The 14980-nt window shown below is 33.4% G+C and overlaps 1 protein-coding gene across 8 annotated transcripts in view; it reads right to left on the bottom strand.

Moving 5' to 3' along the window:
* LOC145303422 (islet cell autoantigen 1-like) overlaps positions 1-14980 on the bottom strand; it is a 166675-nt gene that overhangs the window by 86666 nt on the left and 65029 nt on the right. For all 8 annotated transcript variants that reach the window (XM_080144759.1, XM_080144754.1, XM_080144756.1 and 5 more), the window contains exon 2: positions 4981-5038. In XM_080144759.1, coding sequence (XP_080000885.1) covers positions 4981-4985 — 5 coding nt within the window. In that variant the 5' untranslated portion in view covers positions 4986-5038. The remainder of the gene's footprint in view (positions 1-4980; positions 5039-14980) is intronic.

Raw genomic sequence — 14980 nt, 5'->3', positions numbered from 1 at the left:
ATGCCATTTTAGCCATCTCATATTGTGATCCGCGCCTCCCAATCATCAAAGCCCAACTCATCTGCATGAACAAACTGACCATCAATTAGGCTCAATATGAGGGGGAAGGCACGCTTAAGTTGTTTTAATGATTTTAAACGATTTTAATCAACTTTTCAATAAATTCACCAAACGTATGTTTTAATTCATCAATCACTTGAAGACAACTTCTGGAAGTCGAAAACGTACGTGACTGTCGCAAATTTCTTTTTACACTTGAACAGAACATTCGAACATTGGTCCGCCAAAGGAAAAAATAGATTGCAAGAAAAACAAACAGGAATTATCCTTGCTGTTCAACAGAACATGCAAAAAAAATGCTGCCCAAATATATTAATATATAAATAAATAGTTTTCAGATTTAAGTGATTTCCATTTAGTGCAAATGAACAAGAAAATTTTTTCTCAGGCAAATTGGATACTGATGCACGTTCATGATTCTGTTGTAGCTGTTCACAGGCCAACAAAAGTAGTTATAATTCTGAAACAATATTTCTACACAATTGTCAGGTTATACTTATTTTAAATCCTTTGTACAAGTTGTGCTAAGGTTGCATAATATATTTCACACAATAACAAATTATATATATATATATATATATATATATATATATATATATACTAACATTTTAACCTGGCGTTGTCCGGGTGTTTGGAGGTGTACGTTGTGCAAAAAAAAAAAAAAAAACGGTCAATTTTTTAAACTTTGATCCCTATTATGACCCCTTAACATTTATTGTTTTGGCCTCAAATCAAGTTATTAAGTTAGATCCATGTCCAAGGAACCTATATCTAAAATTTCAAGTGTTTAGACCCAAAATTGTCGGAGATGTTTGGTAGAGTTCCCAAAGGTCAAATCATTTAACTTTGACCCCATAACAGCCAAATTTCTGGCCAAAAACCGATCACAAAGATTTTTCAAAATCTCAGTACCCTGTACATCAAATTTCGAGTCTGTAGACTCAAAATTGAAAGAGTTATTGCATAGGGAAATTTACACAGACACATTCACTTTTATAGATAGTGATATTTATCTGCATTACTTGTGTAACCCAAAAGGTAGGCTTACAGTTATCATGTAGATTATTTATTTAAAAATTTTAAATCGTATAAATTGATTAAGTAAATTTTATTAAAAGAATCAAATTTTGTGATTTTTAGCAATTAAAAATTTTTAATCATTTTGAATACAAGCAATATCTCTGTAGCCAAATTGAATTGTCACCCTTAAATTTTGGCAAAATATAAAACAAGATGGTTGCTCATTCTTCCTCATGGCTTCCCAATATAATTTGATGTTTTTAATTAAAAAACACTAAATTACTTGATCAATTTACGCAATTTTTTGAATATGACATTTTCATTCCGTGACGAACATGTACATCATAAAGATTTTTCTGAATTTTCGTTTTTTTAATCAAGTGTAATTCTAAATAAACAGCATATTCTTTATTACTTAGAACATATAATATAGTGCAACTGAATTATCTAGATATGATGAGTGTTAGAAAGAGGAGGCAAAAAAGATCTTATACCAACAAATTTTTCCTCTCAAGGGTTCTGTAGAAATTCCTGACTCTTATCTTGCTGAAAACATGAAACCAACATTTTAATAATTTTTTAATTCTTACACGTTTAAAACACCTATTAATTGATGCAAAATTCACGAAGTATTCCCATTATTTTGCTTAAACCCCCTATATATATATATATATATATAGGGGGGGGGGTTAAGCAAAATAATGGGAATACTTTGTGAATTTTGCATCAATTAATATATATATATATATATATATATATATATATATATTTATATTAATTGTAGTGATTCAATGAATTTCAAAAAAACATTTTTGAAGTGAAATTTTTTAGTTTCATATCAAGCAATTCTTATTTAGATGGGATAATACTTCTAGAATATTACTGCCAGTTATATTCTGTAAATCTTATAATCACAGGCTTCCATACCAGCTGATTGTTAAGTAACATTATTCTGAAGTATATATATATATATATATATATATATATATATATATACACACACACACACACGTGTGCAAAAGGTCAAAAGATGTTTACATGGCCTAAAGAGGTTTCTCCTCCATTTCCCTTTCTGTAACCCTTATTGACGTGATAATATAATAACGTTTCTATGTAATTTTACTTTTTATCCTTTGAACTTATTCTAATTTTTGCTCGTCTTAATCGGGTAGAGCTTTCTTTATCCTGATAGGTTTATCTTATCATTGAAAATCTTTTTTTTCAGCTTAATTTTATTACTATATATTATCATTTTATGTATTCACATAAAATGTTATAAGAGGATATAATATTTTACGCATTGATTTTCAGTATATCAGTACAGAATCTTCTGTGTTCCATCTCCATAGAGAATCATCAGGCTAAAATGCATGGAATTTGTGTTACCTGATGTTTTTACACTTGTCTCACGATTCCCGATGAGGATGAAACGCGGAAGATTCTGTATAGCTTAATTGCCATATACTTACAATATATAAATATATACTTACAATATATATATATGATGATTGCAACGTCTTGTCAGACGAGTGCCACTCCCTCTGAAACACTGAAAGTCCATGAGCCCGAAAATGACTTTTTTTTTTAGTCCTGCTGGCGAATTCACATGCTCAAGCAGACATGACACTGAAGACGGTCATTCAACTTTTTATCAATATAAATATATAAATATATATATATAACACATGCATACATGCATAGTATTTCAGGTAATCTCTTCATCATAATGATACCAGTTCAAATTATCATACAACTTCCACAGTTGAAGGTTTTTTTTCAACATTAACTGTGCCCAAAACAGAATACTCTCTTGAACAGGTAAGTGAAGACTGTATAAATATAAAATAAAATAACTGTATGCCACCAGGACTTGTCGGGTTGCAGGTGTTATTTTAGTGTTTTCCTTCTTCTAGATTAGTTGCCCTGCAAACCTACTTTACTATTGTGCCCATTAAGAGAACGAGGAGGAGAAAGAGTCTATAGGTAAAAGTAATGCAATAAGCCTAAGCCAAACAGAACACAGCATGTTGAACCTCTAAATAACCATTGATCTATCACTGCCACAACAGGAAACACACACACACACACACACACACACACACACACACACACACACACACACACACACACACAGAGATTAGTTAGGTATGTGTGAAGATGAATAAAAAAATATATATCATTAAGAACTGCTAGGATACCACCATGTGGTCCATTGTTAGACATCAAACACCAACCATGTTGGTTCAACAGTTTTCTTCTTCATCTTCCCTTTTGTCTGCGCCATCTTTCAGATTGGCAGCTTCAGAGGAGGGTGCACACAGGTTTACAAGTAGTGTCCTGCCTGGTACAGGCATTGACAGCTATGGTTCTCCATCTATCTTTCTCCCTCGAGGCATTCATGAATTCATTGTTACTCATCATTTTTTATGTTGCCCAGTTGTTCAGATCATGGTTAGAAGAAGCAGAGGACAACAGCAAGAAACATACGTTTATCAATGTATAAGAAAAAATGAGGAAAAAACATTTATTAAAATATGTTCACCGCTGTCATCCTCTGCTTTTTCTACCCACAATCTTTCCAGTTAAACTAATCTGTTCTATGCTGTTTTATTTTTTTCTGTAGATATAACCCATGAACCCCATTTGCCTTTTTCATACTGTTTTTATTAAACACCTTTTTGTGTTTTCTATTTTTAATACTTCTTGATTTGTTTTCTTTTCTGTCTAGGATATCTTCAAAAAATATCGTCAGCAACCAAGTTTCAATTGCTTCTAGTCTCTTCCTTGTGCTGTCCAGCATTCACAACCGTATAAAAGAACCGATCATACATACGTACAAAGTATTCTGAATTTTAATATTTCTGTTTGTTATGATTGATGACAGTCTCTTGAAGGCGACTTTGGCTGCAGCTATGCGACTTTGTATTTCAGTAGTACACCTTCCATCAAATGTGATCCAGTAGCCCAAATATTTGGATTTATTAACTTTACAAATATAAAAAATAAATTAAAACAAAACACAGAAGGCATAAACTGACACATTCTGCAAATATCAGTTGCACTCTGTGTGTGTGACACCATCGACCCTCTACACACTTAAGTCCACAGCTACATAGTTGTTTGCTGAGGTCATGTTCATCAGTTGACATAAGCTATCTCAATCTGCTTTGAACCATGACCTGTCTTATGTCTAACTTAAAACTTCACCATCGCAGAAAACAACTTTCTGGATGCTAAAGTCCACGTCTACATCTTTTGTCGAGGCTGTGTTCGTCAGTTGACATCAGCTCATTTCAATCTGCTCTGAGCAAAAACTTGGGTTCTGTGTCAAACTGGAAAACCCTCAGCTGTTGTAAACCCAAAACTGCTCATAAACTATCCATAAAAGTCCGTAAGCTATCACAAAACCCTTCATCATTTCTAAAACTGACTGTAAAATAACTTTAAGCATATTGACCTTGATTGTTCCAATCAATGTCACACCTTTATTAACAATATTATTTCAGCTGCCTTTTTGTGTACCTTGGTGAACAACTTCCTATACCTTTGTTCTGGTCATAAATATATTTCCTCTTTTTTTTTATATATTGTTTTTTTTTTTTCCTCCTTACTTTTTACTTCTTAACACTTAGGATGGGTGTGTGTGGGGAGAGGGGAGCGTTGTTAGTATCACGCTGTTTTTGTGACATGTTTATCTGCTGATAAACTAGTGTAAGATTTCAGCTGTTATTTTTACTTGGAAGTCAGACAAGTAAAATGAAAAATTGAAATAAAACAAAAAACACAGTGAAAAATTGATTAGAATGAAGCCATTAAGAAATGTGCAGAACCATGAATTGCAGTTATTGCGTTAATCAAATTGATTTATGTTTTGATTTTATTTTTAAAATGGCTACTTACGACATGGTGACACCTTTTGGTCCCTGAACTTAGGCACTGCTGCTTTTTAACAAGGAAGCTGCAGAGAAAGAAAAAGAAAAAAAAAGAAGAAAAATCAAGATAAGAACACAACCATATTTTAAATTAACTAGATTTATTATGAAAAACTAACCTGACATAGGGAGTCTTTGGGATTTTGGGCCAGATCAAAGTTAGTATGTGCACTGGTTGATTTCAAGAGGTTATCTTCCTAGACATTGTCGCCTTTGAGAGGTGGGGGGCAGCATATTGCTGATTATCTGAGGAAATGCTGACAGGATCCAATGATAGCAAATTGTACATGCATGAGTGCCTCATTGTGGTAATGGTGTGAAAAGGCATAGCAATAAACGGCCATGGTGTGTAGAGAAGCATTGGTATGCCCAGGCGGAATTCTTTTGATAAAAAAATAATACAAATATGCAAATTTAGGTGATGTTGACGAAAAGACATGAGTTTTTTTGCCTTTTGGATGTTGCCTTGTTTGATTGTGAATTTATCGTTTGTTAAAGAGAAAAAGGAAAAAAAAACCTGCTTGATGCTTAGGTTAAAAAGCAAACGTTTCATGGTGGGAGAAAGAAAAAAAAATTAATTCAACTCGCGTGTGTGTTTTGTTCTCAGCTTGAAAAAATTTACATGACTGAAACAGGGTTCACGCAGATTTTCATTGTCCATTTTCAAGCACTTTCCCCAGGACTTTTTCAAGTTTTTCAATGCCTTCTTCAGACAAAATTCAAGTTTTCCAAACAAAATTTTGGGTTTGTTTTACAATCCACAGAGATTCAAAAAAGTGGTAAAAAATCAAATCTAAAACAAACAAATATTACCATAGCCAATAAAAATTTACTTTGTAATCTACTTGCATCATTTTTTGGTGTTTTTAAATACTTTTGATTTCATCTCAAATATTAACCCTTTTTAAATTTCCAACCAAGATGGCTACCTCTTGTCCATTTTTTGGGCCCTGCAGGCCTCATTTTCAATTAAAACTTTTTTTTATGGGTGGGGGTCACCATCTGCACAAGGAAAGTTGTTTTTTTTTGGGGGGGGGCATAAAGAATGCAATTTTCAAGGACTTTGCAAGATATTTTTAAGTATTTTTCAAGGTAATAATAGAAATAAGGCCTTTTCAAGGCAAAAGTCAAAATTCAAGGATTTTTCAAGTCTGTGTGAACTATGTAAAATAGGAATTAAATTCCTAAAATTATATTTTCGTTACAAAAGAAAAGTTAAAGACAATTATTCTCAGTATAAGTGACTGTGTCAAAGTTTGTCACAGTAAGAGGCAGATAAATAAACTATAATATACATATAAACAGTTTGAATGCAAAACTTGATAAATTGAATTTTTTCAAGAAATTGAACTCTAAAAAGATGAATGGGCAAACAATAAATTAGAAACAGAACATATTGCCTTTATGTACCAAATAACAACTCATCCCACCACCTCCCGGGGATGACACCCCACCTCACCCCTAAAAAAGTGTACAGCAGTCTGATGAGATGATAATCAGTGTCCAAAAAACAACAGAGGGTGGGGGTTAGAGGATTGTCTCATTGATAGGTGTGATCCTGATTGGGCTTCACATTCACCGGACCTCAATCCCTCAGACTTTGTGGGATTGTCTCAAAGAGAATCTCCATTAAAAGAATCCCAAGACAATTTCTGAATTGAAAAAGTTGTCATAGACCAAATCAGGGCAGTGGCAAGTTATTGACTATTTTGCATGCTGTATCCAGATCCAATGACGATAAAACAAAGACTGTTGGACACTCATGGCTGAAACTTGGTGGACAAATCAGACATAGACTGAAGCTTATTTGTAACAAATACGATTGCATCATAGAAAGGATTGTGAATTTTACCAACAATTTTATGCCCCCCCCCTTCTTAAATGGAGGGGGGGGGTCAACTCATTTTTTTATTATGTACTAGCAGGAAGACCCAACGTTGTCCAGGATTGAATGATGATCCACAAATGTTTCACAATCCCATATTTTTATTGTCACCAAATTGGTGAAATAACCCATTCTGAAACAAAACCTAAGAACACTGCCAGGCACAGAAAGTATCTTTGAGTGAAATTTCATAAAAATTGGCCCAAGCGTTTTCAAGTCCATAGGGAACAAACACACAAAGTTCCTTTTATATAATGATAGAGATTAGAGAGCCTGTTACATTTTTCAAACAAACAAACATTGAAAAAAATATTCCAATAAAAGTTATATTATCAAAACCAAGTTGATTTTAAATAAATATTAATTTAAAACATATATCATTTGTTTATCATTCCAAAACCAGAAATTGTATTTATTTCACACTCATAGTGTTTTATTCATATGTTTATGCACTATGTCTTGATCATATTTTGTTCAGTAGCGGAAGTTCACCAACAAATACATTACAGACATGTGTTCTTCGAAAAAAAAAAAAACAGTTGCAGAGTAGTTATATTAGAAAATTCACAATGGAATAAAAAGTTATGAAAAAGCTCTAAGTCTGAGTTTTAACAAAATTGTATAATATATATATATATATATATATATATATATATATATATATATAGCTCCTAAAATTTACAAATTCCAATTATATACAACACTTACAGTGAGGTGGAAAAAATCAAATTTATTTATATTTATTTCTTGTTTGATATTCTTTAGTGTTTAGTGTTGAAGAGAGAAAATAGCAAACAGGATCCTGAACAGAAGCGTGCGTTCTATCTCAACCATCATCAATGGACCTGAGGTCATCTCGCCAGCATCAGACAAGGCCAAACTATTTGCAAAGAACTTTGCAGCTAATTCTACCCTATGCAATGAAGGCCATCAACTCTCCGTATTTCCTCCTATAACAGACAACACCCTATGCAACATACAAATATCTGTGCGTGGGGTTGCCAAGCTAATTAAGAACCTTGATTCCAGTAAAGCAACTGACCCTGATGGCATTCCAATTTTAGTGCTGAAAAAGCTTCAACCAGAACTTGCCCCCATACTTACAAAACTGTTTAAGCGTTGCCTTAAAGAGAAGTGCTTCCCAACACCCTGGAAAACCTCATCAGTATGCCCTGTATTTAAGAATTCAAGTGATGTCGTCTCCCTCTCAGTACAGACCAATAAGTCTCCTGTGTGTCATGAGTAAGTTGCTGGAATCCATAATATTAAAGAAATAGTCAACCACCTCAGCAGAAATAACCTTCTTAGTGACATGTAATATGGTTTCCGTTCTGCCAGATCTACAGCAGATGTGCTGACGGTTATATCTCACAGGATTAGTGAATCTCTTGACAAAGGCTTCCTTTCTAGGGCAATTGCTCTTGACATATCAAAGGCCTTCGATAAGGTATGGCATAAGGGCCTACTTCACAAATTTCCAGCTACGGTATTACTGGAAATGTTTTCTCAATCATTAAATCATTTCTCTCTGATAGGCTCATAAGAGTAATGGTTGATGGGCAGAAATCAGAGGCCCACAGTATTAATGCTGGAGTCCCTCAGGGGTCAATCCTGGGCCCAACTCTCTTCTTGATTTACATCAATGAACTCCCAAAACACATATTTAAATCATTCGTTGACATCTATGCTGATGACACGACCATCTATGGTAACACATTAAAGACCATAAATGACAAAGTTCTCTGATTCTCTATCATCTGATCTTGAGCACGTTGTACAAGGGATGAAGAGGTGGCTGGTTACTTTAAATGGATCTAAAATCAAGCTCCTATCTTTACATCATCAACGCTCTGCTCCCCATCTGGCATCAATTGATATGGGTGGCTCTCGTCTAGGGGAAACTCCATGTTTTGACAAGCTTCTGGGATTGACCTTTACTCCTGACCTGAAATGGAACATGTACATCAAATCAGTTGCCAAGGTTGCTGGAAAATGGTAGGATCCTTCTAGCGTTCCAGAAGAAATCTCACTGCTGATACAATTCTCTATCTGTATAAAAGCCAAGTACGTCCAAGGATGGAGTACTGCTGCTACATCTGGGCAGGAGCTGCTAAAAACAGTCTATCCTGCCTTAACAGAGTACAAAACAGGCTTCGTGGCTCAGTGGGAGATGCCATTTTCTCTTCCTTGCAACCTCTCTCCCACAGGAGAAACATTGCAAGCCTGTCTTTGTTTTATCGTTACTTCCATGGCAAGTGCTCATCTGAGCTCCAATCTCTGATCTCCCCCTCGCCAATCTTTCAGAATACACCAGTCTAGCTGAAACCACTGTCAAAAATTTTCCTCACTCTTTATCTGTGCCAAAACCAAAACGTAGATTCCATGAACAAAGCTTCTTTCTTAGAAGTGCACGCCTATGGAACTCTGTTCCGTTTGCCTGTTTCCCACCTGAATACAGCCTCCATGTCCTCAAGTGCAACTTGAACAAATTCCTGATGAACCGCCCCCTTAAGTAAACACTTTATCAAATCTCCAATACTAACGATTACTACGATACTACCCCATTGATTACTGTACATGCAATAACCCTTATCCCCGAGTGGCTTCCGGGCCTTGATAAGTGGTGACTACCCTGTAAAAAAAAAAAAAAAAAAAAAAAAAAAAAAGAGAGAGAAAAAAAACGTATTGCTCTTTATGAGAATTGAACTCACAGCCTTCAGATTATGAGATTTTTGTATTTTATACACACCTCCTCCCCCACTATTCATACAACTTCTCGTCCCATTTGCCCTTCCTTGTCACCTGTTACATCATGTTCAGACGATGAAGGCAACACAAACACACGCATACATTTTGTCATTATGCTTATTGATTTTAGATTAGCGTCATTTGCCAATGTAAAAAAGTGACAAGTGACATTATTTGTCAGATTGTTAAATATGCACTTCTCGTTTGTTTTTGTTCATTTGTTTTTATTCGCAGATTAAATAAATATTCAATTTTTACTTCAACCCATACAATGTTCATAATAAATACATTTGGGTTTTGTTACTTTCTTACTCTTCACTACTTGTCAAGGTGAAGGACTACATAAGGACAAACATTAGTGAAATGGTCATTTGAATGATGAAGAATATCATGAGAAGATTGAAAATGATGAATAGAAGGAACAAAATTTGATGGTTTATGACAGCGTTCTCAACCATGGACCTATAGCTTCCTGTGGGCCAAAAGCCTTCAATCAGGAAGTCATAAGAGGATGCCGGAAACTTGCAATGTATAAATACAGTGACAAGACTCCAGCCACAAAAAAAAATTATTTTTGTATACAGTGGAACCACTAGATAGGAAATTAATTGATTCTGTTTTGAATTGCATATCCTGAAAGGCGTTTTACACATAAATCGCCTAATTCATTCCAAGTCCTATGAAAACACTCGTTAAACTTTATAAGGGCGACACCCATATTAAACACAAAATAAACAACATAAAAAAAATCTGCATTTTTTTAAATTTTTTGTCAAAATGCAAGGAGCCATGAGCATTAAGATACTCAGTAAGGGAGTCACGGTTATCAAAGGTTGAGAAACACTGGCTGGATAGTTTATAACACTTGATGATGTAACCAAGGCACACATTTTTGTTGTCTTTTTTTACTTTTGTCCAACCCAGACAAAACATATTGTACAGAAGCATAGGAGGATACTGTGATAGGGGTCAGATTTATAGGTGTCAACCTAGGTGAGGAGTTTGGTAGTAAGATGTTTATTCACATTACATTTAAATTTCTGCATTTTATTTACACACATGTATTTTATAATTTATAAAAGAATTTCACTATGCACCTGCATTTTACTTTATCAATGAAGCAAAAAAGATGGAGAAAAGATCCAGACAGTCAAAGACACTGTTGTCGGACTCGGAGGTAATACTTCCAATTTCACTGAATGAATGGGAGGTGATGGTGGTCAAGTGGTTAACGACATGGACTGACAACCTGTGTGTTCGAAGTTCAAATCCAGTTCGTTCCATAAAAATCACTTTCACTTAGGATGTTAGCAACCTTCATGTGGTACCTCCTGTAAATACTCGCTGTTTTTCTAGAAATAATTCTGATTACAAAAATATCAGGGAAACCAATGCCAACAATATTTGGATATAATGATGATGATTATTGAGTGAACGAATGGTAGATTTAATGGAAATTTGAAACAATGTTACACTTAAAGCTATATGTTCTTTCATTTTGCCAGCAATGAGAATTAATCGTAAGCAGTATGAGATGCTGAACATGTAAAAATAAAAAAAAAATAAAAAGAGAAGTATCGTGAATGACGGATTCATGTGGAGGTCTTTGTATTCTGGAATATACAGAGGGCAATATTCATGGAAAAACAGGTTGTTCTCTGCATAAGTATCCATTTTTTACAAAAAGATATTCATTTGTAGATTAATTTTATTAACATATTTCTATTTTCTTCATTAAAATTACACAATAAATGTTTTTGATTATAACATTGTCTACTATTTTCTAGTGTTTTAAAATTTGATCAGCGCTCAGCATATTTTGGCAGTTTACGTAAGTTACCGGAATATGCTGAAGCCAAATGGGTGTTCATAGCAAAAGTATCTTCTATGCATCTGGTTCTTGCAAAGCATAGTTAAAAAAATATCAGATGAGATATTCCTTGTTTTTCCCATATAAGTAGTTGCACAAAAATGCAGATGGCCTACTATGGTTGACTTCAAGTCAAATTTTTGTGCCCAAATTTCAATTAACAGAGTTTTTTTTCATATGTATTCATGGTACTAAGGATCATTTTTAAATAATTGTGGAGGGGAGAGCGTTTACCCATATCAAACAATTTTGCATTGCTACTGATATTTTTTTTTTGTATGCAACACAGATTTCATTGTGGAAAAACGTGATATAATAAAGAAAAATTTTGATTCCATTGCACAAAACTACACTTATATGGTAAATTTCATTGCTTAATCTTGTGTTTTAACAAAGATATGAGATTTTTACAGAAAAAGTAGTGTAAAAAATGTGACAAAATGCGTAGAGGGAAAAATGTCCAAATATGCAGGGCACAAAAATAATCATAACATCCCTATTTTTAGTCAGATTTTTAAAAATTTAAAAAGATTCTTTCTCAGATCATCAAGCTCTTTCAATCTATACCATTATTGAGATATTTTAAGCAATTTGAATTTTTTCATGTGTATTGCTATATTAATACTGTTAGAATTCAAGTGAGAGATATTTATAATATTTTCTTGCATACAGTTCCAGAAGAGATCATGTTAGTGTCAATATTGTGAAATTATTTTCATCAGATTATAATTTTTTTTTTTTGTAGACATATTCTTATTTCTTTCCAAGGCATAATACTTTTTCAATTGTTCAATTAAAATGGATTCAGTTACTAAGAATTTTCTGAATAATGTATGCTGCAACCCTTTTAAAATTCATGAAAAGAAAGTCAGAAAAGGTTTAAAGAAAATATCACAGGAATGTGCTGATAAGAATAGAGGATTCAAATTGATCCCTGGTAAGAAAATTTGCATACAATACCGAAAAAAAAAAAATGACATCAGCTTTTTTACGCTTCTTCAACAACAGATGAAGATCAGCCATGATCGGCTGCACATGAACCTTCAAACTTTTTTGTGGATACTGAAACTGAGTTACATCTACTGAATGAGTCACTGTCAATTATTGGTGAATCACCAGTAAAGACACAAAAACTTGAAAAACGTACCACTTATAAGAAGCAATATCTGATAGACTCTGTATAATTTCAAACATTTCTCATGAGGAATCAACTAGTGCGGAACAACAAAACTTTGAAAGAGAAATTATTACCCAGTTGAAGGAGTTTGCTGCAATTGAAAAGAGATCACAAAAAATTCAAATTCTGACAGTACTTTCAAAAAGCCGGAGTCTAAGCAAAATACAAACAGAACTTGGTACTACAATGTACGTGATGAGACAAGCAAAAAACTTGTGAATGAGGAAGAAATTTTAGCTTTGTCAAATACACGAAAAACTAGATTCTCACAAGAGACGATTAATAAAGTGACGCAGTTTTATGAAAGTGAAGAAGTCAATAAAGTGATGCATGGAAAAAATGATTACAAGATGGTAATAAAGGATGGGAAACGGGTTCAGGAACAAAAATATCTTGTTCTCTGTAACCTGAAAGAGGCATTTGAATTATTCAAAAAACCAGGAAAAAATAACCTTCTCTGAATTCGCTGAGCTTAGACCAAAAGAATGCGTACTAGTAGGTGGTGCTGGGACTCATACTGTCTACATTTGCACAATCTATCAAAATATGAAGTTGATGATTGCAGGATCTTATCTTACTAAACTAACTGAAGGGGAAAAGTATCATTTAACAGATTACCACCAATGCATACTTGCTGTTACATGCAATGAAGCATCGAAAAGTTGCTATTTGGGTGACTGCTCAACTTGCAACAAACTGATGGATGATTTTGTTTTGTATGGAAGGAATTTTTTGCAAAAATTCAGTTGATGATTTTGTATACAAACAGTGGTTATCAACTGATAGAAGCATTCTACAAACTATCACAATCCACAGAGGAATTCATGGAAACTTTCTATGCAGGCCTTCAAACATTGAAGAAGCATAATTTCATTGACAAAACACAATCAAAATTTTATTCGGATAGAAAAGGTTCTTTGTAGCTTGGTGAAGTTTTAGCAATAGCAGATTTTGCTGAGAGTTATTCATTTAATTTGCAAGATGCGTCTCAAGGATTCCACTGGAATAATGATTAAGTTACATTGCATCCATTCATCTGTTACTATAGAAGTAGAATTAACCTTGAACATATTAATCTTGTAATAATATCGGATTGTCTCAAGCATGATGCAATAGCTGTTCATTTGTTTAAAAGAAAGTTTATAGAAAAATTAAAAGAAATTCTTGATTTTAATGTCCAAAACTTGATTTATTTTCTGATGGGGCTGTTGCACACTATAAAAATTTTAAAAACTTTATAAATTTGTGCAACAATAAATCTGATTTTAGTATTGATGCAGAGTGGCATTTTTTTTTTTTTTTTTTGCTACTTCTCATGGGAAAGGACTATGTGACGGGTTAGGTGTCACTGTTAAAAGGTTTACAGCAAAAGCTAGCCTGCAGCGACCCTATAATGAACAAATCATTGTACCAAGACAACTGTATTTTTATGTAGGGAAAAATATTTCCGGAATATATTTCTTATATTCCTCAACTGCACAATGGACAAAGGAAGCAAACATCTTAGAAGACAGATTTAGCAATTCCTCTACTATTATAGGAACACAGAAATTACATATTTTCATTCCTGTCTCTCAGAGAGAAGTGGAAGTAAAAACAGTGTCAACACAAAATAAAGGAAGGATAGTTCAAATCACAAAACTAAACAATAGTTCGAAGACATTAACGGATTTGTGATAGCACTTCATGATAGGAATTTGTGGTAAGGATGTGTACTTGAAAAATACCTAAATAATGAAGAGGTGAACTTGACATTTTTACAAACAAATGGACCCTCTCCATCTTTCTATTATCCATAACATCCAAATATATCGATTTTAAAATATTCTGACATTCTTAGCTCAGTTGATCCAATAACTGAAACCGGAAGAACTTATAAACTTTAAAAAATGAGATGAAAAAACGCATAAAATATTTTAGAAAGGATGATTTTGAAAGAAAAATTTGAATAAATTAATGCTCATTATTCTGAAAAAAAGTTGCAGTAAAACAGATTTTTTTATATCCCAATGAACACAGATTGATTTCTTGTGAATATAGTGTATCATGTCAAAAGTAAAAACAAAAAAACTGTTTACGATCAACATCAAATGTCACTTATTCTTTTGATACTATAATCTACTTAAATCTCAATAAACTTCTCCTGTATCAAAATCTGTGTTGTATAAGAAAATATGAAAAGAATCCTAGAACAGTTTGATATCCAAAAAGAATATCATGATTTCATAACCAGAATTTGCATAAACGTTAACATGTCAAGAATTTTTTTTTTTTTTGGACATTCATTC

This window comes from Euprymna scolopes, chromosome 19 (genome assembly GCF_053919585.1).
Source record: "Euprymna scolopes isolate OS-2025 chromosome 19, ASM5391958v1, whole genome shotgun sequence".
Classification (NCBI taxonomy): Eukaryota; Metazoa; Mollusca; class Cephalopoda; order Sepiida; family Sepiolidae; genus Euprymna; species Euprymna scolopes.
Note: the sequence above shows the minus strand (reverse complement) of the source record. Positions and strands in the feature narration are given on the sequence as shown.